The sequence below is a fragment of the Engystomops pustulosus genome, chromosome 6 (assembly GCF_040894005.1).
Source record: "Engystomops pustulosus chromosome 6, aEngPut4.maternal, whole genome shotgun sequence".
In the NCBI taxonomy this organism is placed as follows: domain Eukaryota; kingdom Metazoa; phylum Chordata; class Amphibia; order Anura; family Leptodactylidae; genus Engystomops; species Engystomops pustulosus.
Window position 1 is genome coordinate 189,473,904 of NC_092416.1, and position 26,652 is coordinate 189,500,555.

Below are 26,652 nucleotides of genomic sequence, written 5' to 3' on the forward strand. Positions count from 1 at the left end.
GTATGTGAGGTAAATATCTCCTATAGATCAGTAACCGGAGGTATGTTAGGTAAATATCCCCTATATATCAGTAACTGGAGGTATGTTAGGTAAATATCCCCTATACATCAGTAACTGGAGGTATGTTAGGTAAATATCCCCTATATATCAGTAACTGGAGGTATGTGAGGTAAATATCCCCTATATATCAGTAACTGGAGGTATGTGAGGTAAATATCCCCTATATATCAGTAACTGGAGGTATGTGAGGTAAATATCCCCTATACATCAGTAACTGGAGGTATGTTAGGTAAATATCCCCTATATATCAGTAACTGGAGGTATGTTAGGTAAATATCCCCTATATATCAGTAACTGGAGGTATGTTAGGTAAATATCCCCTATACATCAGTAAGGGTGATGCCACACATGGCGTTTTGAATCTGTTTTTGGTCCGTTAAAAAACGCATGCGTGAGGTAAATATCCCCTATAGATCAGTAACTGGAGGTATGTGAGGTAAATATCTCCTATAGATCAGTAACTGGAGGTATGTGAGGTAAATATCTCCTATATATCAGTAACTGGAGGTATGTGAGGTAAATATCCCCTGTACATCAGTAACTGGAGGTCTGTGAGGTAAATATCCCCTATATATCAGTTACCGGAGGTATGTGAGGTAAATATCCCCTATAGATCAGGTATCTGGAGGTATGTGAGGTAAATATCCCCTATAGATCAGTAACTGGAGGTATGTGAGGTAAATATCCCCTATAGATCAGTAACTGGAGGTCTGTGAGGTAAATATCCCCTATATATCAGTAACTGGAGGTATGTGAGGTAAATATCCGCTATATATCAGTAACTGGAGGTATGTGAGGTAAATATCCCCTATATATCAGTAACTGGAGGTATGTGAGGTAAATATCCCCTATAGATCAGTAACTGGAGGTATGTGAGGTAAATATCTCCTATATATCAGTAACTGGAGGTATGTGAGGTAAATATCCCCTGTACATCAGTAACTGGAGGTCTGTGAGGTAAATATCCCCTATATATCAGTTACCAGAGGTATGTGAGGTAAATATCTCCTATAGATCAGGTATCTGGAGGTATGTGAGGTAAATATCTCCTATAGATCAGGTATCTGGAGGTATGTGAGGTAAATATCACCTATAGATCAGTAACTGGAGGTATGTGAGGTAAATATCCCCTATAGATCAGGTATCTGGAGGTATGTGAGGTAAATATCCCCTATAGATCAGTAACTGGAGGTATGTGAGGTAAATATCCCCTATAGATCAGTAACTGGAGGTCTGTGAGGTAAATATCCCCTATATATCAGTAACTGGAGGTATGTGAGGTAAATATCCGCTATATATCAGTAACTGGAGGTATGTGAGGTAAATATCTCCTATAGATCAGGTATCTGGAGGTATGTGAGGTAAATATCCGCTATATATCAGTAACTGGAGGTATGTGAGGTAAATATCCCCTATAGATCAGGTATCTGGAGGTATGTGAGGTAAATATCTCCTATAGATCAGGTATCTGGAGGTATGTGAGGTAAATATCCCCTATAGATCAGGTATCTGGAGGTATGTGAGGTAAATATCTCCTATAGATCAGTAAGTGGAGGTATGTGAGGTAAATATCCCCTATAGATCAGGTATCTGGAGGTATGTGAGGTAAATATCCCCTATACATCAGTAAGTGGAGGTATGTGAGGTAAATATCTCCTATAGATCAGGTATCTGGAGGTATGTGAGGTAAATATCTCCTATAGATCAGGTATCTGGAGGTATGTGAGGTAAATATCTCCTATAGATCAGGTATCTGGAGGTATGTGAGGTAAATATCCCCTATAGATCAGGTATCTGGAGGTATGTGAGGTAAATATCCCCTATAGATCAGGTATCTGGAGGTATGTGAGGTAAATATCCCCTATAGATCAGGTATCTGGAGGTATGTGAGGTAAATATCCCCTATACATCAGTAAGTGGAGGTATGTGAGGTAAATATCTCCTATAGATCAGGTATCTGGAGGTATGTGAGGTAAATATCTCCTATAGATCAGGTATCTGGAGGTATGTGAGGTAAATATCCCCTATAGATCAGGTATCTGGAGGTATGTGAGGTAAATATCCCCTATAGATCAGGTATCTGGAGGTACGTGAGGTAAATATCTCCTATAGATCAGGTATCTGGAGGTATGTGAGGTAAATATCCCCTATAGATCAGGTATCTGGAGGTATGTGAGGTAAATATCTCCTATAGATCAGTAAGTGGAGGTATGTGAGGTAAATATCCCCTATAGATCAGGTATCTGGAGGTACGTGAGGTAAATATCTCCTATAGATCAGGTATCTGGAGGTCTGTGAGGTAAATATCACCTATAGATCAGGTATCTGGAGGTATGTGAGGTAAATGTCCCCTGTAGATCAGGTATCTGGAGGTATGTGAGGTAAATGTCCCCTATAGATCAGGTATCTGGAGGTATGTGAGGTAAATATCCCCTATAGATCAGGTATCTGGAGGTATGTGAGGTAAATGTCCCCTGTAGATCAGGTATCTGGAGGTTTGTGAGGTAAATATCACCTATAGATCAGGTATATGGAGGTATGTGAGGTAAATATCCCCTATAGATCAGGTATCTGGAGGTATGTGAGGTAAATATCCCCTATACATCAGTAAGTGGAGGTATGTGAGGTAAATATCTCCTATAGATCAGGTATCTGGAGGTATGTGAGGTAAATATCTCCTATAGATCAGGTATCTGGAGGTATGTGAGGTAAATATCCCCTATAGATCAGGTATCTGGAGGTATGTGAGGTAAATATCCCCTATAGATCAGGTATCTGGAGGTACGTGAGGTAAATATCTCCTATAGATCAGGTATCTGGAGGTATGTGAGGTAAATATCCCCTATAGATCAGGTATCTGGAGGTATGTGAGGTAAATATCTCCTATAGATCAGTAAGTGGAGGTATGTGAGGTAAATATCCCCTCTAGATCAGGTATCTGGAGGTACGTGAGGTAAATATCTCCTATAGATCAGGTATCTGGAGGTCTGTGAGGTAAATATCACCTATAGATCAGGTATCTGGAGGTATGTGAGGTAAATGTCCCCTGTAGATCAGGTATCTGGAGGTATGTGAGGTAAATGTCCCCTATAGATCAGGTATCTGGAGGTATGTGAGGTAAATATCCCCTATAGATCAGGTATCTGGAGGTATGTGAGGTAAATGTCCCCTGTAGATCAGGTATCTGGAGGTTTGTGAGGTAAATATCACCTATAGATCAGGTATATGGAGGTACGTGAGGTAAATGTCCCCTGTAGATCAGGTATCTGGAGGTATATGAGGTAAATATCCCCTATAGATCAGGTATCTGGAGGTATTATTGCTCATAGGTTAGGTATTTAAGGATAATTGAGGTAAATACCATTCAGATTTTGGGAGTGTGAGGTAAGTGCTCTTCATAGCCGTCTGGGGGGGTGACAAGTAAATAACCTTCATAGATCTGGTGTCAGAGAGTGTGTGCGGTGCGGTTGTAGGAAAAATGGAAAAGCGGACCAACTGGACCAGTGAAAATCTGTGAAAAATAGTCAGAATTTATTAGAAAAACATGTTTAAAACAAAAAGATAAGAGCACTAGAAGAGGACGAGTGCCGCCAGTAATATAGCTATATACTGCTGTACAGTAGTACTGCAGTATATAGTATTAGCAATCGGATCCTGAAGGGTTAAATCAATGTGAAAAAAATAATGGTAAAATAAAAAAATTAAAATAAAAAAATATATATATGAAGAAATAGTAAAAAAAATAAAGTAAAAGTTTAAATCGCCCCCCCCTTTTCCTAGATCACATATAAAAGCAAATAAACAGTAAGAATCATAAACATGTTTGTTATCATCGCGTCCCAAAATGCCTGAACCCAAGCAATGAGGTCCTAAAACTGTATGCAAATGACCTGTAAAATGTCCAATGAGTCATTAGCATATTCAAGCTGTCCAGCTTATTCATGAGTGGGAGGTAGCCACGCCTTCAGTGCTTGACTGACAGCCTGTATAATGATGTGAGGTATGATGGTGTAATGGCTGCTCCATGTGCTTACTGGTGGCCACGCCCCCTGCAGCCTGTGTGTGTATAGGAGAGATACAACAGCTCCAGGATGCAGCCATGTTACAGCAGCACATGTCAGGTACTTGTGTAGCTGATGTCTGTGTATTAGGAGGATGCAGCATGTCAGCAGATGCAGCACAGACACCAGCAATGCTTTACTATACATTACACACAGACATGAGCAGGGGGAGGAGAGGGGAGGGGGAACAGGGGTGACATCACTGCCTCTGACCATGTGACCAGCCTCATTTACATAATAAAGAAAAGATGATTTTATAATGATTAATGTATGAAATAACTAGATAAAGGCTGGGATGGATCCTTGTGGGCCGCTCCAACAGGAAGTAGTGACAGGACTAGTGACACAGACCTGATGACAGGTGTCCTTTAAGAGGTTAAAGGACACCCGACATGAGCTCTCTGTAATCATTTCTGTCACCACTACCTGTTAGAGCAGCTCACAAGCATTTCATACCAACCTTTATCTAGTTAATTTATACATTAATCATTGGAAAATCATCTTTTCTTTATTATGTAAATGATGCTGGTCACATGCTCAGAGGCAGTGATGTCACCAGTTACCCCTCCCCTCTCCTCTCCTCCCCTCCTCATGTCAGTGTGTAATGTATAGCAAAGCATTGTTAGTGTCTGTGCTTTATCTGCTGACATGCTGTCATGTGTATAGGAGTATCACATACACACGGGCTGCAGGGGACAAGGCCGCCAGCACCAGGTGTGTCACATCATTATACAGGCTGTCAGTCATGTGTAAAGGAGTATCTCATACACACAGGCTGCAGGGGGCGCCAGCACCAGGAAGTATAGAAGGAGCCAGCACCAGGAGTGTCACATCATTATACAGGCTGTCAGTCATGTGTATAGGAGTATCTCATACACACAGGCCGCAGGGGACATGGGCGCCACCACCAGGAGTGTCATATTCATCATTCATTTCCACTGCATTCAGGCTGCAGGGGGTGTGGCCGTCAGCACCAGGAAGTATAGAGAGGAGCCAGCACCAGGAGTGTCATATCATTATACAGGCTGTCAGTCATGTGTATAGGAATATCTCATACACAAACAGGCTGCAGAGGCGCCAGCACCAGGAGTGTCACATCATTATACAGGCTGTCAGTCATGTGTATAGGAGTATCTCATACACACACAGGCTGTAGGGGGCACCAGCACCAGGAATTATAGATAGGAGCCAAAACCAGGAGTGTCACAACATACAGGATGCCAGTCATATGTATAGGAGTATCTCATACACACACAGGCTTCAGACGCGCCAGCACCAGGAGTGTCACATCATTATACAGGCTGTCAGTCATGTGTATAGGAGTATCTCATACACACACAGGCTGTAGGGGGCGCCAGCACCAGGAATTATAGATAGGAGCCAAAACCAGGAGTGTCACAACATACAGGATGCCAGTCATATGTATAGGAGTATCTCATACACACACAGGCTTCAGACGCGCCAGCACCAGGAGTGTCACATCATTATACAGGCTGTCAGTCATGTGTATAGGAGTATCTCATACACACACAGGTTGTAGGGGGCGCCAGCCCCAGGAAGTATTGAGAGGAGCCAGCACCAGGAGTGTCACATCATTTTACAGGCTGTCAGTCATGTGTAGAAGTATTTCATACACACACAGGCCACAGGGGACACCAGCACCAGGAGTCTGACATCATTATACAGGCTGTAAGTCATGTGTATAGGAATATCTCATTCACACACACAGGCTGCAGGGGGCGCCGGTACCAGGAACTATTGAAGGAGCCAGCACCCGGAGTGTCAAATCACTATACAGGCTATCAGTCATGTGTATAGGAGTATCTCATACACACACAGGCTTCAGGGGGCGCCAGCACCAGGAATTATAGATAGGAACCAAAACCAGGAGTGTCACATCATTATACAGGCTGCCAGTCATGTGTATAGGAGTATCTCATACACACAGGCTGTAGGGGGCGCCAGCACCAGGAAGTATTGAGAGGAGCCAGCACCAGGAGTGTCACATCATTTTACAGGCTGTCAGTCATGTGTATAGGAGTGTTTCATACACACACTTGCTGCAGGGGGTGCCAGCACCAGGAGTGTCACATCATTATACAGGCTGCCAGTCATGTGTATAGGAGTATCTCATACACACAGACTGCAGGGGGCGCCAGCACCAGGAATTATAGATAGGAGCCAAAACCAGGAGTGTCACATCATTATACAGGCTGTCAGTCATGTGTATAGGAGTATCTCATACACACAGGCTGTAGGGGGCGCCAGCACCAGGAATTATAGATAGGAGCCAAAACCAGGAGTGTCACAACATACAGGCTGCCAGTCATATGTATAGGAGTATCTCATACACACACAGGCTTCAGACGCGCCAGCACCAGGAGTGTCACATCATTATACAGGCTGTCAGTCATGTGTATAGGAGTATCTCATACACACACAGGCTGTAGGGGGCGCCAGCACCAGGAATTATAGATAGGAGCCAAAACCAGGAGTGTCACAACATACAGGCTGCCAGTCATATGTATAGGAGTATCTCATACACACACAGGCCGCGGAAGCACCAGGAATTATAGATGGGAGCCAGCACCTGGAGTGGCACATCATTATATAGGACGTCAGTCATGTGTATAGGAGTATCTTATACACACACAGGCTGCAGGGGCAGCCAGGACCAGGAGTGTCACATCATTATACAGGCTGTCAGTCAAACACTGGGGGTGTGGCTGTACCTCCCACTCATGAATAAGCTAGACAGCTGAATATGATAATGATTCATTAGACCTCTCTCAGGTCATTTGGATACACAAGTAGTATCATTCGTAAGGATTTCTATGAGGGTATTTTTCTAGAGTTAAATGGGAAGGTATGTGATTATAATTGGGGTTATTTGATGAAAATCAGTACTAAATCTAGTTCTGAACACAAGTTTAGGATTATGCTAGGAAGAGACTATAGTGCATGAAAGGCTTCCCCTGTAGAGGGAACCCATTCAGCTCTCACATATTGGGGCACATTTACTAACCTGTCCTGCGCGATCCCCGAAAGTGCATTGTCCGACCCAAATGCACATCTGCCGCGATTCACTATGATCGTGCGCCTGATATCCTACATGTGTCCGATCTGCGGACCCTTAGTAAATAAGCCCCATTCTCTTGCTGTGTGGCAGCGGTGGTAACTATCAGCCCTTAGGAGGGTATTGCTGCTGGAAGGTTTATGGTACAAACGTGTTGATGGTATAAATATAAAAGCAATGATTAGACAAAAGGAAAACCATAACCGGGTGTCCTGCCGTCCATAGCTGTCACGGCGAGGACGCCGCCGCCTCGTCACGTGACGTGGGGTGCAACTGTACGGGTTAATTTAGCCTACTCAAACTTGCGCTCACCTTTCACTCAGGACACAAATTGAGCCTAAATCACACCTCATACAGCTCCAGCACCAGAACCAGACCCGCTGCCACCACTTATTGCATTTATACTGGGACCAATAAGTATCCCACTCTACATCAATTCTTGCTCTCAAGCAGTCACTTTGTCACACCACATGACATGCACACTCAGCATTCCAGCAGTCACACAGTTAACAAGGCTATGAGTTCGCAGAGCATACAGGGACCAAAATTAAAGTGAAAAGCTTTAATTACAAAAAGTTGATCAGTGCATAAAAAGATATTAAAAACAAAAGACTTACAAAATAAAATGACACACAACACGGCAAACAGTTATAAAATAAAAAGGGAGAAAACTAACAGAAACTTACAACTTAAAGTAAATCCTGATCCCTGGAGGTGGGAGAAATAAGGGACACATTCAGCTTGTCAAGCAGCCCCCAAAATGTGAACACCAATTCTTGGATTTCATATTGTTTTATATCTTTACAGTTTGGTTCAGATTTCAGAACTGCCCATTCATTAATTAGTCCAGAGGGTCATTCACGATTGGGCAAAATGTTAATGAGGGGGGAGAGTCCAAGAATATTTAAACAGTTCTTTGTTCCCAAATTCCTAGATGCAGGGGTGGGGGTAGGTGCAGAGGAGAGGTGACCAAATGGCTTTTGAGGTCACCAGAGAACATTCTGCAGGTCAGAGTTTATCAGGTTGTAAGTATGTCCAGGATGTTGTAAATGAGGCCTGGATGTAAATGAGGCCTGGATGCTTCAATGGATGCCATATATTTCTACAAAGTTTGTAATTGCCCAATAGTTCAACAAATCTTACACATTCAAGAATAATATTTCCTTGACACCTCCCCTTTTTTGCTTGTGCCTAGGAGATTGGCTCACTTGCCATCTTCTTGGCGCACTTCTACCTCTGGCTCCCCCTGGCGAGAGAGGCCGTCTGCATTCCCATGCTCACTACCTTTCTTGTGTTGAATTGTGAAATCATATTGCTGCAAGACCAGGCTCCATCTGAGCAGCTTCCCATTGTCCCCAGCCACCCTATTAAGCCAGCTAAGTGGATTATGATCTGTGATCACAGTAAAGTTACGCCCATACAGATATGGCTGCAGTTTTTGCAGAGCCCACACAATTGCCAGACACTCTTTTTCAATTGTGGCATATGCAACCTCCCGGGGCAACAGTTTCCTACTTAGGTAAAGTATTGGGTGCTCTTCTCCTTTCGGGTTTACCTGACTAAGGACTGCACCTAGTCCGTATGTGCTGGCGTCAGTTTGTACCAAAAATCTACGGGTGAAATCTGGGGCCTGGAGGACAGGTGAACTGGCCAATACAGCTTTCAAGGCTGAAAATGATTCCTCACACTGATTGGTCCATGCAACAATTTGGGGAAGTTTTTTCTTGGTTAAGTCTGTCAAGGGTTTAGCCAGCGCACTGTAGTTTGGCACAAATTTCCTATAATAGCCGGCTGTCCCTAGGAAAGACATGACTTGTTTCTTAGTTCTAGGGGTGGGCCATGTGGTTATGGCATCTACTTTCCCCTGTTCAGGCCGTAGCACCCCACCTCCGACACAGTGTCCCAGATATTGCACTTCTGACATTGCTATCTGACATTTCTCCGGTTTGACAGTCAAACCTGCCCTTTTGAGTCTTTCCAGCACCTGTGTCAGATGTTGCAGGTGTTCCCCCCATGAGTTGCTGAAAATGGCTATGTCATCAAGGTATGCAACTGCAAAGCTATCCAGTCCCTCCAGGAGTTGGTTGACCAACCTTTGGAAGGTGGCAGGGGCATTTTTCATACCAAATGGCATGACCAAAAATTCGTACAGCCCAAAGGGAGTTATGAAGGCAGACCTTTCCTGAGCGTCCTTTGTCATAGGGATTTGCCAGTACCCCCTACTTAGATCCATGATGGTAAGGTAGGAAGCACTAGCCAGCTGATCTAATAACTCATCTATTCTTGGCATGGGGTAAGCATCAAATGTGGTAATTAGGTTTAGCTTCCTGTAATCCACACAGAACCGTGTGGTTCTGTCCTTCTTTGGCACAAGGACTACAGGGGAGGCCCATGCACTCTGAGATTTTTGTATTACGCCCAGGGCCAACATCTCTTCTATTTGATCCTTCATATTAGATTTGACCTCAGTTGAAACCCGATAAGCAGATTGCCTTATTGGCAGGTGATTGCCAGTGTCCACCCTGTGAATAGCTAGATGAGTTCTCCCAGGCTTCTGGGTGAAGGTATCTGTGAAGGCATTGAGTACCTCCCTGAGCTCACACTTCTGAGTATGGGAGAGGTGGGGGTTGAATTGTGCAGTCTCAAGGGACCATTTGCTTTGTGGCTCAGACACAAGGTCTAATAGAGGATCCCCCTCCCCCTCCTCTGGCAAACTACAAACAGGCATCACACAAGCTCCCCTGTCATGATGTGCTTTTAACATGTTAACATGAAAAACCTTTTGGCGTTTATTTGCCTCATCGAGGGCCACAACATAGTTAACATCATTTAATCGTTTGCATATAGTATAGGGGCCCTCCCATGCAGCCTGTAGTTTGTTTTGCAACATGGGAACCAGCACCCAGACCTTCTGCCCTTCTTCATATATCCTCTGTCTAGCATTTCGGTCATACCAAAGTTTCTGATTGGTCTGGGTTATGGACATATTCTCATGCACTAAGTTACTCAGGGTCTGCATCTTCTCCCTGAGTCTCAGTACATATTCTACAACAGAGACTCCTTGTGTCCCTACGTTACCTTCCCAAGTGTCCTTAATCAGATCAAGAGGCCCCCTTACTCTTCTCCCATAAATAAGCTCAAATGGGGAGAAACCGGTGGATGCTTGTGGTACTTCCCGGTAAGCAAACAAGAGATGGGGGAGGTACCGCTCCCAGTCTCTCCCTACAGTCTCAATGAGCATTTTAAGCATTTGTTTCAGGGTCCCATTAAAACGTTCACACAAACCATTAGTCTGAGGGTGATAGGGGGTGGCTACCAAATGTTCTACCTGCATTTTCTTACAGAGGCTTTGCATCAAATTAGACATGAACTGTGTACCTTGATCAGTCAACATTTCCCTGGGAAACCCAACACGAGAGAAAACAGTCAATAATGCATCTGCTACCTTATCTGCACGTATGGAAGACAGGGCTACAGCTTCTGGGTATCTAGTGGCATAGTCCACTACTGTAAGAATAAATTGCTTTCCTGAGCTGCTAGGTATTTTAAGGGGTCCAATGATATCTACAGCCACCCGCTGGAAAGGCTCATCGATTACTGGTAGAGGAATCAGTGGAGCCTTATGAATATTCCCAGTTTTTCCCACCCTTTGGCAAACTGTGCAAGACCGACAGTAATTAGCAATGTCAGTGCCCATCTTGGGCCAATAAAAATTGTGCGTCAAGCGAGCTTTGGTTTTTTGTATCCCTAGGTGCCCAGCTAGAGGGATTTCATGGGCAACCTTCAGCAATCTTTCTCTGAACTTATAGGGAACAACTAGGCGTTTCTCACAATCCCAGAATTTTTGTTTATCAGTGGGAACACCCTCCATATAGAGCTTTCCTTCTTCCCAGAACACCCGTTCTTTGTCAGACTCGGTAGGAGGTTTACCTACAAGAAGTTTTAACTTCTCCAAGGTAGTATCTGTCTGCAGTGCCTGCATAAAGCTCTGACTATCAATATGGAAGTCAAGGCCTGATGCAAGAGCTGGACAAGAGCTAGAGTCTTGATTCTCTGGGTGTACTAGCTGAACCCCAGGCAGAAGGTTACACGATTCATCCTCTTCTCCTGTGGACACCACAGTTTGAGGATTAAATTCACATTGACTGCGAGTCACAGCTGCAACATATGAAGTTTCCCCAGCATCCCCTTCAGGCAAGTCTAGTATAGCAGTTGGAGGGGGATCTGAGTTTAGCCCTCCCTTCACATCATTACTTTTCTCAAATTCATTACAATCTACTTGAGGAGAGCAGTGCTCCTCAATTGTTATCAAGGGGTTAGTAGGAACATATTGAGATACCATTCTGCCAAGGTCAGTGCCTAATAACACATTAGTTGGAATAGTGTTGGATACGCCCACAGTCCTCAAACCCCTTCCTGCCCCCCAGTCTAGATACACGTGGGCCATTGGTACAGCAGGGCTAGCTCCCCCAACCCCTATTACAGACAATGTTTTTCCTGGAATAATGTCATTTGAGTCCACCATTTCTGGACGTACAAGGGTCACTTCTGCTCCAGTGTCCCTTAATCCAACAGTGACCCTATTGCCCACGGTAACAGACTGAAGATTATCATTGTTTTTCCCCACTGTCCCAGCCACAAATAAAACAGAGGGTGATGATCCAGACAGTGTTCTGGGAGTATTCTTCTTGTTGGGACATGCAACACTAAGATGTCCCACTTGGTTACAGGTGAAACATTTGCGATTGTCAATAACAGTTTTAGTCCCTGGAGCACCAGAAAAAGGTCGCCCTGGTGGTTGGTTTGCAGAAAAAGGGGAATTCCCCACTGGCTTACCTCCATTCCAGCTGTTTGCAACAGCCTTTCGGGGTTCTGACATCCTGTTGGCAGCATAGGTGTCCGCAATCTGCGCAGCTTCATCCGCAGTTTTAGGCTCCCTGTCACAAACAAACTGTCGTACATCCACAGGACAAATGTGCAGAAATTGATCTTTTATCATGAGATCCTCCAGGTCCTCACGGCTGTTGACAGAAAGTCCTCGGGTCCACTGTAGAAAGGTAGTCCGTAAGTTGCCTACTGTATCAGCGTAGCTCGCAGTTGTTTCTCGCTTTACACTCCGGAATTTCTTGCGATACACCTCTGGAGTTAGGTTGTACTTTTTAATCAAAGCAGCTTTTATAGCATCATAGTCCTCATCAAGCTCAAGAGGAAGGTCAGCAAATACTTCCAGGGCTTTGCCTCTTAGCCCTGGGCTTAAATACTGTGCCCACTGCTCACGGGGCAGATGGTATTGTCTGCAGGTCTTCTCAAACGACCGCAGAAAAATGTCCAAGTCCCCATCCTTGTCCAGTACTGGAAAACGTTCTTGACGAGGTCTCTTGGGGTCTACATCTTGGGATTGGGGTTGCACAGAATTGATACCCCTTTCAATACGCGCCATTTCCAGCCTGAATTCTCTATCAGCCTGGCGCTCTCGCTCTGCTGCTGCTCTCTCCTTCTCTCGCTCTGCGGCCGCTCTCTCCTTCTCTCGCTCTGCGGCCGCTCTCTCCTTCTCTCGCTCTGCGGCCGCTCTCTCCTCTGCGGCCGCCTGATTAAACTGAAGGATAAGCTGCAGACGCAGGCTAGGATCACAGTCACCTAGCTGCTGTAGGGCCATTTGTAGAGACACATCCATGCCTACCTGAGGGCTCCTGCTGTGGGTAGCCTCAGGGGAAACTCTTCCAGGATTAATGTCCATATCTTGGCTCCCTTGAGCCGTGCCAGATCCTTGCTCTGCGTCTTGCTCCATCAAAGCACAAACCAGCAGCTCTTTGGACTTGTCAGCCGGGTCGATACCTCTCTGCTCACAGAGGTGGACTAGAGCCTCCTTGCTCTGTCTCTTGTAGATGGTTGCCATCACTGAGTGCAACCTTTGCCAAATAAAAGATAGAAAAGAAAAACGGGGAAGGGAAACTGTTTGCACGTGTGTCTTAGAACAGCACTGATTTGGTCCGTGTAAAACTAGGGTACTCCTCGCAAGGATTCCACTAGTCCTTAAGTGCAGGGGTCAGTTACTTAATCCCAACACTTAATGCTCTGACAAAAATGAATTTATCCCACCGCTGCCAACCAATTTGTCACGGCGAGGACGCCGCCGCCTCGTCACGTGACGTGGGGTGCAACTGTACGGGTTAATTTAGCCTACTCAAACTTGCGCTCACCTTTCACTCAGGACACAAATTGAGCCTAAATCACACCTCATACAGCTCCAGCACCAGAACCAGACCCGCTGCCACCACTTATTGCAGAAACTTACAACTTAAAGTAAATCCTGATCCCTGGAGGTGGGAGAAATAAGGGACACATTCAGCTTGTCAAGCAGCCCCCAAAATGTGAACACCAATTCTTGGATTTCATATTGTTTTATATCTTTACAGTTTGGTTCAGATTTCAGAACTGCCCATTCATTAATTAGTCCAGAGGGTCATTCACGATTGGGCAAAATGTTAATGAGGGGGGAGAGTCCAAGAATATTTAAACAGTTCTTTGTTCCCAAATTCCTAGATGCAGGGGTGGGGGTAGGTGCAGAGGAGAGGTGACCAAATGGCTTTTGAGGTCACCAGAGAACATTCTGCAGGTCAGAGTTTATCAGGTTGTAAGTATGTCCAGGATGTTGTAAATGAGGCCTGGACGCTTCAATGGATGCCATATATTTCTACAAAGTTTGTAATTGCCCAATAGTTCAACAAATCTTACACATTCAAGAATAATATTTCCTTGACAATAGCAGCTTAACTGTCTCTTCCTGGTAGTCGTCCGCCAGTCCCATGCACCACTGGACATTGCTGGTGGAGGCCCCGGGGCTCATGCTTCTGGAGCCCTCCCCATAAACCGGCCCTGTCACAATATACACCACATCCACAAGCCCTAAATTTCCCAAAATCACTTTACATGTATACTTACCTGTGTATTCTTCCCTCCTATACATGTTCTGTGCTCTGTTCATTTCTCATGATTTGTTCATATTTCCTTCAATTCTGATCTCCACGTGTGACGGAGCGTCTACCTGCCCTGGACCAGGAACTTCTCCCCTTCTTAAGGCTCATTCACGCGGCCGTTTATGGGGACGTACATGCGGGCGCAAATTTGCAGCCGCATATACGTCCCCATAGATGGCAATGGCTGCCCGATCTGTGCCGTACATGCTCTATCTTTTTTGGAATGTGCCGTGTGCCGCTGTTTTATTATGGAGGGAGGAGGGGTCACCTCCTCCTCCACTCCAGCACACGGCGGTATGCCCACGTGTGAATGTGCCCTTAATCTGTGTATGTTATGTTTGAGTAAGGATGATTGTTTGTGTCACCCGCCTTTTCTAGTAAACACTTTGTTTTTAACACGTTTTCCTAATAAACTATTGGACTTTTCCTTTTTCCTACAAGTTTGCCTCGAGACCGGACCAAGTTCTTCCTCCATCGTGGTCCAGTGCTGGAGTATACGACCTGAGCAGAAACAGTTTCTTTATTTGTGTGTGAGGTAAGTTCTTCCGCACAGATCAGAGGACCTTAGAATACATTTCTTATGTACGTTTTCCAGGCTCCATTGGGCTTCGTCACTGCACGGGGCAGCAAGCTGACTGTCCACACCACAGAGTCTAGTGTAGGTTGTATTCATTTTCTATCAAATTCTCGGAGCCAATGTCTGACGGTTAGCAAAGTACACACAGTCGTCTGCATGAGGCCTTAGATCAATTATTTGGGGGTTTGTTGGGTAAAAACTCATTGAACATTTGGTCAACCCTCTGCAGCCAGTGTTGGGTATTGTCCCTGGAGAGATGTGTAATCAGACCTCACACTGCTGTGCCCTGTGCTCTCTGCAGCCAGTGTTATGTATTGTCCCTGGAGAGATGTGTAATCAGACCTCACACTGCTGTGCTCTGTGCTCCCTGCAGCCAGTGTTATGTATTGTCCCTGGAGAGATGTGTAATCAGACCTCACACTGCTGTGCTCTGTGCTCCCTGCAGCCAGTGTTATGTATTGTCCCTTGAGAGATGTGTAATCAGACCTCACACTGCTGTGCTCTGTGCTCTCTGCAGCCAGTGTTATGTATTGTCCCTGGAGAGATGTGTAATCAGACCTCACACTGCTGTGCTCTGTGCTCTCTGCAGCCAGTGTTATGTATTGTCCCTGGAGAGATGTGTAATCAGACCTCACACTGCTGTGCTCTGTGCTCTCTGCACTCTGCAGCCAGTGTTATGTATTGTCCCTGGAGAGATGTGTAATCAGACCTCACACTGCTGTGCTCTGTGCTCTCTGCAGCCAGTGTTATGTATTGTCCCTGGAGAGATGTGTAATCAGACCTCACACTGCTGAGCTCTGTGCTCTCTGCAGCCAGTGTTATGTATTGTCCCTGGAGAGATGTGTAATCAGACCTCACACTGCTGTGCTCTGTGCTCTGTGCAGCCAGTGTTATGTATTGTCCCTGGAGAGATGTGTAATCAGACCTCACACTGCTGTGCTCTGTGCTCTCTGCAGCCAGTGTTATGTATTGTCCCTGGAGAGATGTGTAATCAGACCTCACACTGCTGTGCTCTGTGCTCTCTGCAGCCAGTGTTATGTATTGTCCCTGGAGAGATGTGTAATCAGACCTCACACTGCTGTGCTCTGTGCTCTCTGGAGCCAGTGTTATGTATTGTCCCTGGAGAGATGTGTAATCAGACCTCACACTGCTGTGCTCTGTGCTCTCTGCAGCCAGTGTTATGTATTGTCCCTGGAGAGATGTGTAATCAGACCTCACACTGCTGTGCTCTGTGCTCTCTGCACTCTGCAGCCAGTGTTATGTATTGTCCATGGAGAGATGTGTAATCAGACCTCACACTGCTGAGCTCTGTACTCTCTGCAGCCAGTGTTAGGTATTGTCCCTATAGAGATGTGTAATCAGACCTCACACTTCTGTGCTCTCTGCAGCCAGTGTTATGTACTGTCCCTGAAGAGATGTGTAATTATACCTCACACTGCTGTGCTCTGTGCTCTCTGCAGCCAGTGTTATGTATTGTCCCTGGAGAGATGTGTAATCAGACCTCACACTGCTGTGCTCTGTGCTCTCTGCAGCCAGTGTTATGTACTGTCCCTGGAGAGATGTGTAATCAGACCTCACACTGCTGTGCTCTGTGCTCTCTGCAGCCAGTGTTATGTACTGTCCCTGGAGAGATGTGTAATCAGACCTCACACTGCTGTGCTCTGTGCTCTCTGCAGCCAGTGTTATGTATTGTCCCTGGAGAGATGTGTAATCAGACCTCACACTGCTGTGCTCTGTGCTCTCTGCAGCCAGTGTTAGGTATTGCCCCTATAGAGATGTGTAATCAGACCTCACACTGCTGTGCTCTGTGCTCTCTGCAGCCAGTGCTATGTATTGTCCCTGGAGAGATGTGTAATCAGACCTCACACTGCTGTGCTCTGTGCTTTCTGCAGCCAGTGTTATGTATTGTCCCTGGAGAGATGTGTAATCAGACCTCACACTGCTGTGCTCTGTGCTCTCTGCAGCCAGTGTTAGGTATTGCCCCTATAGAGATGTGCAATCAGACCTCACACTGCTGTGCTCTCTGCAGCCAGTGTTATGTACTGTCCCTGGAGAGATGTGTAATCAAAGCTTTATGTGTGTATGTTAGTAGCAGCGGGACTGTGATATATGGATTTAGATTCCAGGATTGAAGCATCTCCAAATGCTCTGGGGCATGTCCTCACACTGCTGTGCTGTTACCTCTGCACAATGAGCTGTACCACAGCAACTCACCTTAAAGTGACTTCCGTAGTATTCACCTAGAAGTTTTCTAGAGCAGAGGGGAGGGCTGCTATAACAAAGCCCCCGGAGCTGTGTGGGTGCGTCGTCTCTGCTGTGTATTAACTTTACTCCATGATAAAGCGGAAAAAGATGAAAAACTCTTAAATCAGCAGGAAAAACACCATTTATCACATACAGCTGCCTGAGGAAGGGGATTGCAGGCTAAGAACTACAAGTCCCAGCATGACGTCTGTGTACAGTACTAGAGATAATGCGACAACTACAAGTCCCAGCATGACGTCTGTGTACAGTACAAGAGATAATGCGACAACTACAAGTCCCAGCATGACGTCTGTGTACAGTACAAGAGATAATGCTACAACTACAAGTCCCAGCATGACGTCTGTGTACAGTACAAGAGATAATGCGACAACTACAAGTCCCAGCATGACGTCTGTGTACAGTACAAGAGATAATGCGACAACTACAAGTCCCAGCATGACGTCTGTGTACAGTACAAGAGATAATGCTACAACTACAAGTCCCAGCATGGCATCTGTGTACAGTACAAGAGATAATGCGACAACTACAAGTCCCAGCATGACGTCTGTGTACAGTACAAGAGATAATGCTACAACTACAAGTCCCAGCATGACGTCTGTGTACAGTACAAGAGATAATGCTACAACTACAAGTCCCAGCATGACGTCTGTGTACAGTGCAAGAGATAATGCGACAACTACAAGTCCCAGCATGACGTCTGTGTACAGTACAAGAGATAATGCTACAACTACAAGTCCCAGCATGACGTCTGTGTACAGTGCAAGAGATAATGCGACAACTACAAGTCCCAGCATGACGTCTGTGTACAGTACAAGAGATAATGCTACAACTACAAGTCCCAGCATGACGTCTGTGTACAGTACAAGAGATAATGTGACAACTACAAGTCCCAGCATGACGTCTGTGTACAGTACTAGAGATAATGCTACAACTACTAGTCCCAGCATGACGTCTGTGTACAGTACAAGAGATAATGCTACAACTACAAGTCCCAGCATGACGTCTGTGTACAGTACAAGAGATAATGCGACAACTACAAGTCCCAGCATGGCGTCTGTGTACAGTACAAGAGATAATGCTACAACTACAAGTCCCAGCATGACGTCTGTGTACAGTACAAGAGATAATGCGACAACTACAAGTCCCAGCATGACGTCTGTGTACAGTACTAGAGATAATGCTACAACTACAAGTCCCAGCATGACGTCTGTGTACAGTACAAGAGATAATGCTACAACTACAAGTCCCAGCATGACGTCTGTGTACAGTACTAGAGATAATGCGACAACTACAAGTCCCAGCATGACGTCTGTGTACAGTACAAGAGATAATGCTACAACTACAAGTCCCAGCATGACGTCTGTGTACAGTACAAGAGATAATGCGACAACTACAAGTCCCAGCATGACGTCTGTGTACAGTATAAGAGATAATGCTACAACTACAAGTCCCAGCATGACGTCTGTGTACAGTACTAGAGATAATGCGACAACTACAAGTCCCAGCATGACGTCTGTGTACAGTACTAGAGATAATGTGACAACTACAAGTCCCAGCATGACGTCTGTGTACAGTGCAAGAGATAATGCGACAACTACAAGTCCCAGCATGACGTCTGTGTACAGTGCAGGAGATAATGCGACAACTACAAGTCCCAGCATGGCGTCTGTGTACAGTGCAAGAGATAATGCGACAACTACAAGTCCCAGCATGACGTCTGTGTACAGTGCAAGAGATAATGCGACAACTACAAGTCCCAGCATGACGTCTGTGTACAGTGCAAGAGATAATGCGACAACTACAAGTCCCAGCATGACGTCTGTGTACAGTACTAGAGATAATGCTACAACTACAAGTCCCAGCATGACGTCTGTGTACAGTACAAGAGATAATGCGACAACTACAAGTCCCAGCATGACGTCTGTGTACAGTGCAGGAGATAATGTGACAACTACAAGTCCCAGCATGACGTCTGTGTACAGTACAAGAGATAATGCGACAACTACAAGTCCCAGCATGACGTCTGTGTACAGTACTAGAGATAATGTGACAACTACAAGTCCCAGCATGACGTCTGTGTATAATCCTCATGTAACTTCTCGCAGTCAGACACACATAACAGTCAATGAGGCTTTAACACATGTGTATCCAGCAGCTTGTGAAGCCATAGAAAGGCCGGTGTGGCAGATAAGGCAGATAGTATACATGTTGCAGGTAGTTCTGTGTATTCTCGGCATGCTATACATGCTTGGGGTTTCTGCATCCATCCATGTCTCAGTCTCTTTTTCCTACATTGCAGGACACGGCAGCGAATTTCTCTTCTTCATCTTCTGGCTGCTGCGATTGAGGAGACGATTAGGAGAGATCCTGAAACACAGACGTGACCAGTGGGGTAAGTGTCCTGCACGCAGGGATCGTATTGTTAAGTGAGTCCTGCAAATCCCCTGTTATTGAGGGACTTGGTGTTAGATGAATCACTATTCTGGATTGTTGGAAACACAAGGGATATGTCTATTATAGTGGAGATTCTGCTCTTGAAAGGGGTTCTTCAAGCTATATATGGCTGGCGGGGGGCTAAAACAATAAACACCTAATGCTCCCCTCTATGTAAATAAAGTTCATTATTATTAGGGCCCATCAGGGCTGTCCTGACCCCTGCCACACGCCTGCTACATCCTGTGGTCAGATACATTCCTTGGATACAGTTTGCTATTATTAAGACAGGTTCCCTTTAAGTAAGAAGGATGTATATTATTACCGGGTCAGACATGCGCTTTCCGCAGGAACCTCCATGTACCCGCAGCCTCCTGGCAGCTGTGATCCTCCTGGTCTTTGGCCAACTCCAGGAAAACCTATGGAAAATTTAGCAAAATGAATCATTTGCATTAGTTCTATTATTGTTTCCCACTGATGTTGGTATCATAGTCACATCTACAGAATCTCAGGCTGTAAGACATCACATCTGCCATATATACCATATAATAGGTGCTGTAATATATACCATATAATAGGTGCTGTAATATATACCGTATAATAGGTGCTGTAATATATACCGTATAATAGGTGCTGTAATATATACCATATAATAGGTGCTGTAATATATACCATATAATAGGTGCTGTAATATATACCATATAATAGGTGCTGTAATATATACCGTATAACAGGTGCTGTAATATATACCATATAATAGGTGCTGTAATATATACCATATAATAGATGCTGTAATATATACCATATAATAGGTGCTGTAATATATACCGTATAATAGGTGCATGTAATATATACCATATAATAGGTGCTGTAATATATACCGTATAATAGGTGCATGTAATATATACCGTATAATAGGTGCATGTAATATATACCATATAATAGGTGCATGTAATATATAACATATAATAGGTGCTGTAATATATACCGTATAATAGGTGCATGTAATATATACCGTATAATAGGTGCATGTAATATATACCGTATAATAGGTGCTGTAATATATACCATATAATAGGTGCATGTAATATATACCGTATAATAGGTGCTGTAATATATACCGTATAATAGGTGCATGTAATATATACCGTATAATAGGTGCTGTAATATATACCATATAATAGGTGCATGTAATATATACCGTATAATAGGTGCTGTAATATATACCATATAATAGGTGCATGTAATATATACCGTATAATAGGTGCATGTAATATATACCATATAATAGGTGCATGTAATATATACCATATAATAGATGCTGTAATATATACCATATAATAGGTGCATGTAATATATACCATATAACAGGTGCTGTAATATATACCATATAACAGGTGCTGTAATATATACCATATAATAGATGCTGTGATATATACCATATAATAGGTGCTGTAATATATACCGTATAACAGGTGCTGTAATATATACCATATAATAGGTGCATGTAATATATACTGTATAACAGGTGCTGTAATATATACCATATAATAGATGCTGTAATATATACCATATAACAGGTGCTGTAATATATACCATATAATAGGTGCTGTAATATATACCATATAATAGGTGCTGTAATATATACCATATAATAGGTGCTGTAATATATACCATATAATAGATGCTGTAATATATACCATATAACAGGTGCTGTAATATATACCATATAATAGGTGCTGTAATATATACCGTATAATAGGTGCTGTAATATATACCATATAATAGGTGCATGTAATATATACCGTATAATAGGTGCATGTAATATATACCATATAATAGGTGCTGTAATATATACCGTATAATAGGTGCATGTAATATATACCGTATAATAGGTGGTGTAATATATACCGTATAATAGGTGCATGTAATATATACCATATAATAGATGCTGTAATATATACCATATAATAGGTGCATGTAATATATACCATATAACAGGTGCATGTAATATATACCGTATAATAGGTGCTGTAATATATACCATATAATAGATGCTGTGATATATACCATATAATAGGTGCTGTAATATATACCATATAATAGGTGCATGTAATATATACTGTATAACAGGTGCTGTAATATATACCATATAATAGATGCTGTAATATATACCATATAATAGGTGCTGTAATATATACCGTATAATAGGTGCTGTAATATATACCATATAATAGGTGCATGTAATATATACCGTATAATAGGTGCATGTAATATATACCATATAATAGGTGCTGTAATATATACCGTATAATAGGTGCATGTAATATATACCGTATAATAGGTGGTGTAATATATACCGTATAATAGGTGCATGTAATATATACCATATAATAGATGCTGTAATATATACCATATAATAGGTGCATGTAATATATACCATATAACAGGTGCTGTAATATATACCATATAATAGATGCTGTGATATATACCATATAATAGGTGCTGTAATATATACCATATAATAGGTGCATGTAATATATACTGTATAACAGGTGCTGTAATATATACCGTATAATAGATGCTGTAATATATACCATATAATAGGTGCTGTAATATATACCGTATAATAGGTGCTGTAATATATACCGTATAATAGGTGCATGTAATATATACCGTATAATAGGTGCATGTAATATATACCATATAATAGGTGCTGTAATATATACCATATAATAGGTGCATGTAATATATAACATATAATAGGTGCTGTAATATATACCGTATAATAGGTGCATGTAATATATACCGTATAATAGGTGCATGTAATATATACCGTATAATAGGTGCTGTAATATATACCATATAATAGGTGCATGTAATATATACCGTATAATAGGTGCTGTAATATATACCGTATAATAGGTGCATGTAATATATACCGTATAATAGGTGCTGTAATATATACCATATAATAGGTGCATGTAATATATACCGTATAATAGGTGCATGTAATATATACCATATAATAGGTGCTGTAATATATACCATATAATAGGTGCATGTAATATATACCATATAATAGGTGCTGTAATATATACTGTATAATAGGTGCATGTAATATATACCGTATAATAGGTGCATGTAATATATACCATATAATAGGTGCATGTAATATATACCATATAACAGGTGCTGTAATATATACCATATAACAGGTGCTGTAATATATACCATATAATAGATGCTGTGATATATACCATATAATAGGTGCTGTAATATATACCGTATAATAGGTGCATGTAATATATACCATATAATAGGTGCATGTAATATATACTGTATAACAGGTGCTGTAATATATACCATATAATAGATGCTGTAATATATACCATATAACAGGTGCTGTAATATATACCATATAATAGGTGCTGTAATATATACCGTATAACAGGTGCATGTAATATATACTGTATAACAGGTGCATGTAATATATACCATATAATAGGTGCTGTAATATATACCGTATAATAGGTGCTGTAATATATACCGTATAATAGGTGCATGTAATATATACCGTATAATAGATGCTGTAATATATACCATATAATAGGTGCTGTAATATATACCGTATAATAGGTGCTGTAATATATACCGTATAATAGGTGCATGTAATATATACCGTATAATAGGTGCATGTAATATATACCGTATAATAGGTGCTGTAATATATACTGTATAATAGGTGCTGTAATATATACCATATAATAGGTGCTGTAATATATACTGTATAATAGGTGCATGTAATATATACCGTATAATAGGTGCATGTAATATATACCGTATAATAGGTGCATGTAATATATACCGTATAATAGGTGCATGTAATATATACCATATAATAGGTGCTGTACTATATACCATATAATAGGTGCTGTACTATATACCGTATAATAGATGCTGTACTATATACCATATAATAGGTGCTGTACTATATACCGTATAATAGGTGCATGTAATATATACCGTATAATAGGTGCTGTAATATATACCGTATAATAGGTGCTGTAATATATACCGTATAATAGGTGCTGTACTATATACCGTATAATAGGTGCATGTAATATATACCGTATAATAGGTGCTGTAATATATACCATATAATAGGTGCTGTAATATATACCATATAATAGGTGCTGTAATATATACCATATAATAGGTGCATGTAATATATACCATATAATAGGTGCATGTAATATATACCGTATAATAGGTGCTGTAATATATACCATATAATAGGTGCTGTAATATATACCATATAATAGGTGCATGTAATATATACCATATAACAGGTGCATGTAATATATACCATATAACAGGTGCATGTAATATATACCATATAATAGGTGCATGTAATATATACCATATAATAGATGCTGTAATATATACCATATAATAGATGCTGTATATATACCATATAATAGGTGCTGTAATATATACCGTATAATAGGTGCTGTAATATATACCGTATAATAGGTGCATGTAATATATACCGTATAATAGGTGCTGTAATATATACCATATAATAGGTGCATGTAATATATACCGTATAATAGGTGCATGTAATATATACCATATAATAGGTGCATGTAATATATACCGTATAATAGGTGCTGTAATATATACCGTATAACAGGTGCATGTAATATATACCATATAATAGATGCTGTATATATACCGTATAATAGGTGCATGTAATATATACCGTATAATAGGTGCTGTAATATATACCATATAATAGGTGCTGTAATATATACCGTATAATAGGTGCTGTAATATATACCGTATAATAGGTGCATGTAATATATACCGTATAATAGATGCTGTAATATATACCATATAATAGGTGCTGTAATATATACCGTATAATAGGTGCATGTAATATATACCGTATAATAGGTGCATGTAATATATACCGTATAATAGGTGCATGTAATATATACCGTATAATAGGTGCATGTAATATATACCATATAATAGGTGCTGTACTATATACCATATAATAGGTGCTGTACTATATACCGTATAATAGATGCTGTACTATATACCATATAATAGGTGCTGTACTATATACCGTATAATAGGTGCATGTAATATATACCGTATAATAGGTGCTGTAATATATACCGTATAATAGGTGCTGTAATATATACCGTATAATAGGTGCTGTAATCTATACCGTATAATAGGTGCTGTACTATATACCGTATAATAGGTGCATGTAATATATACCGTATAATAGGTGCTGTAATATATACCATATAATAGGTGCTGTAATATATACCATATAATAGGTGCATGTAATATATACCATATAATAGGTGCATGTAATATATACCGTATAATAGGTGCTGTAATATATACCATATAATATGTGCTGTAATATATACCATATAATAGGTGCTGTAATATATACCATATAATAGGTGCTGTAATATATACCATATAATAGGTGCATGTAATATATACCATATAACAGGTGCATGTAATATATACCATATAATAGGTGCTGTAATATATACCGTATAATAGGTGCATGTAATATATACCATATAATAGGTGCATGTAATATATACCATATAATAGGTGCATGTAATATATACCATATAATAGGTGCATGTAATATATACCATATAATAGGTGCATGTAATATATACCATATAATAGGTGCTGTAATATATACCATATAATAGGTGCTGTAATATATACCGTATAATAGGTGCATGTAATATATACCATATAATAGGTGCATGTAATATATACCATATAATAGGTGCTGTAATATATACCGTATAATAGGTGCATGTAATATATACCATATAATAGGTGCATGTAATATATACCATATAATAGGTGCATGTAATATATACCATATAATAGGTGCATGTAATATATACCATATAATAGGTGCTGTAATATATACCATATAATAGATGCTGTATATATACCATATAATAGGTGCTGTAATATATACCGTATAATAGGTGCTGTAATATATACCGTATAATAGGTGCATGTAATATATACCGTATAATAGGTGCTGTAATATATACCATATAATAGGTGCATGTAATATATACCGTATAATAGGTGCATGTAATATATACCATATAATAGGTGCATGTAATATATACCGTATAATAGGTGCTGTAATATATACCGTATAACAGGTGCATGTAATATATACCGTATAATAGGTGCTGTAATATATACCATATAATAGATGCTGTAATATATACCATATAATAGATGCTGTATATATACCGTATAATAGGTGCTGTAATATATACCATATAATAGGTGCTGTAATATATACCGTATAATAGGTGCTGTAATATATACCGTATAATAGGTGCATGTAATATATACCATATAATAGATGCTGTATATATACCGTATAATAGGTGCTGTAATATATACCATATAATAGATGCTGTATATATACCGTATAATAGGTGCTGTAATATATACCATATAATAGATGCTGTATATATACCGTATAATAGGTGCTGTAATATATACCGTATAATAGGTGCTGTAATATATACGTTACGGTATAATATCTGCTGTGGTGACAATATGCTTATTGCTCAGCTCAGTATGGCACAGGGTCTGTATACAAATTTTTGAAAAAGTCTAATTTCCTAAGTTTACTCTCTCCTTCATGTTTTTGCTGTAGACATAACTGGTTGCTCATTATAAATGATCTTGTGCAAACCAAACATGAGATGTCCCGTCCACACCTCCCACAATGCACTGCATTCTTATCCTGGTACCTGCTCCAGCGTGGGCTGGGAGAAGCTGTACTCCTCAATGTCATGGGCTCGCTTGGCTGTAAAATGAAGATACAATAGTCAATCATCATCAGAGAGCAGGAAGATCAGGCAGATCACCTGCAGGAGACACACAGAGGCGCAGGATGTCCCTAATCACAAAGGTACGAGGCTCTCTACAGTCTGAACAGGGCTTATTATTCTAAAGCTGAGGCCCAGCTACATCCCTACACACATGCACACCCAGCCCAGCTGCCTCATCACCTAAACATCCCTACACACATGCACACCCAGCCCAGCTGCCTCAGCATCTAAACATCCCTACACACATGCACACCCAGCCCAGCTGCCTCAGCACCTAAACATCCCT

The 26,652-nt window shown here is 41.5% G+C and overlaps 2 protein-coding genes across 6 annotated transcripts in view; one reads left to right on the plus strand and one right to left on the minus strand.

The window, feature by feature from the left end:
* Positions 1-26,652, plus strand: part of LOC140065199 (ABC-type organic anion transporter ABCA8-like) — a 261,107-nt gene that overhangs the window by 550 nt on the left and 233,905 nt on the right. Inside the window, exons 2-3 of one of the 2 annotated variants that reach the window (XM_072112790.1) lie at positions 14,616-14,709; positions 19,316-19,408. The gene's annotated coding sequence lies outside the window, so the exon portion shown is untranslated. The remainder of the gene's footprint in view (positions 1-14,615; positions 14,710-19,315; positions 19,409-26,652) is intronic. The other variant, XM_072112791.1, reaches the window with a different exon arrangement.
* The window catches only part of LOC140065200 (ATP-binding cassette sub-family A member 9-like), a 74,850-nt gene continuing 67,312 nt past the window's right edge, over positions 19,115-26,652 (minus strand). For 3 of the 4 annotated variants that reach the window (XM_072112795.1, XM_072112794.1, XM_072112793.1), the window contains 3 exons: positions 26,286-26,341; positions 19,775-19,868; positions 19,116-19,383 (listed from right to left, as the gene is read on the minus strand). In XM_072112795.1, coding sequence (XP_071968896.1) covers positions 19,779-19,868; positions 26,286-26,341 — 146 coding nt within the window. In that variant the 3' untranslated portion in view covers positions 19,116-19,383; positions 19,775-19,778. Of the gene's footprint in view, positions 19,384-19,774; positions 19,869-26,285; positions 26,342-26,652 lie in introns of all 4 variants that reach the window. The other variant, XM_072112797.1, reaches the window with a different exon arrangement.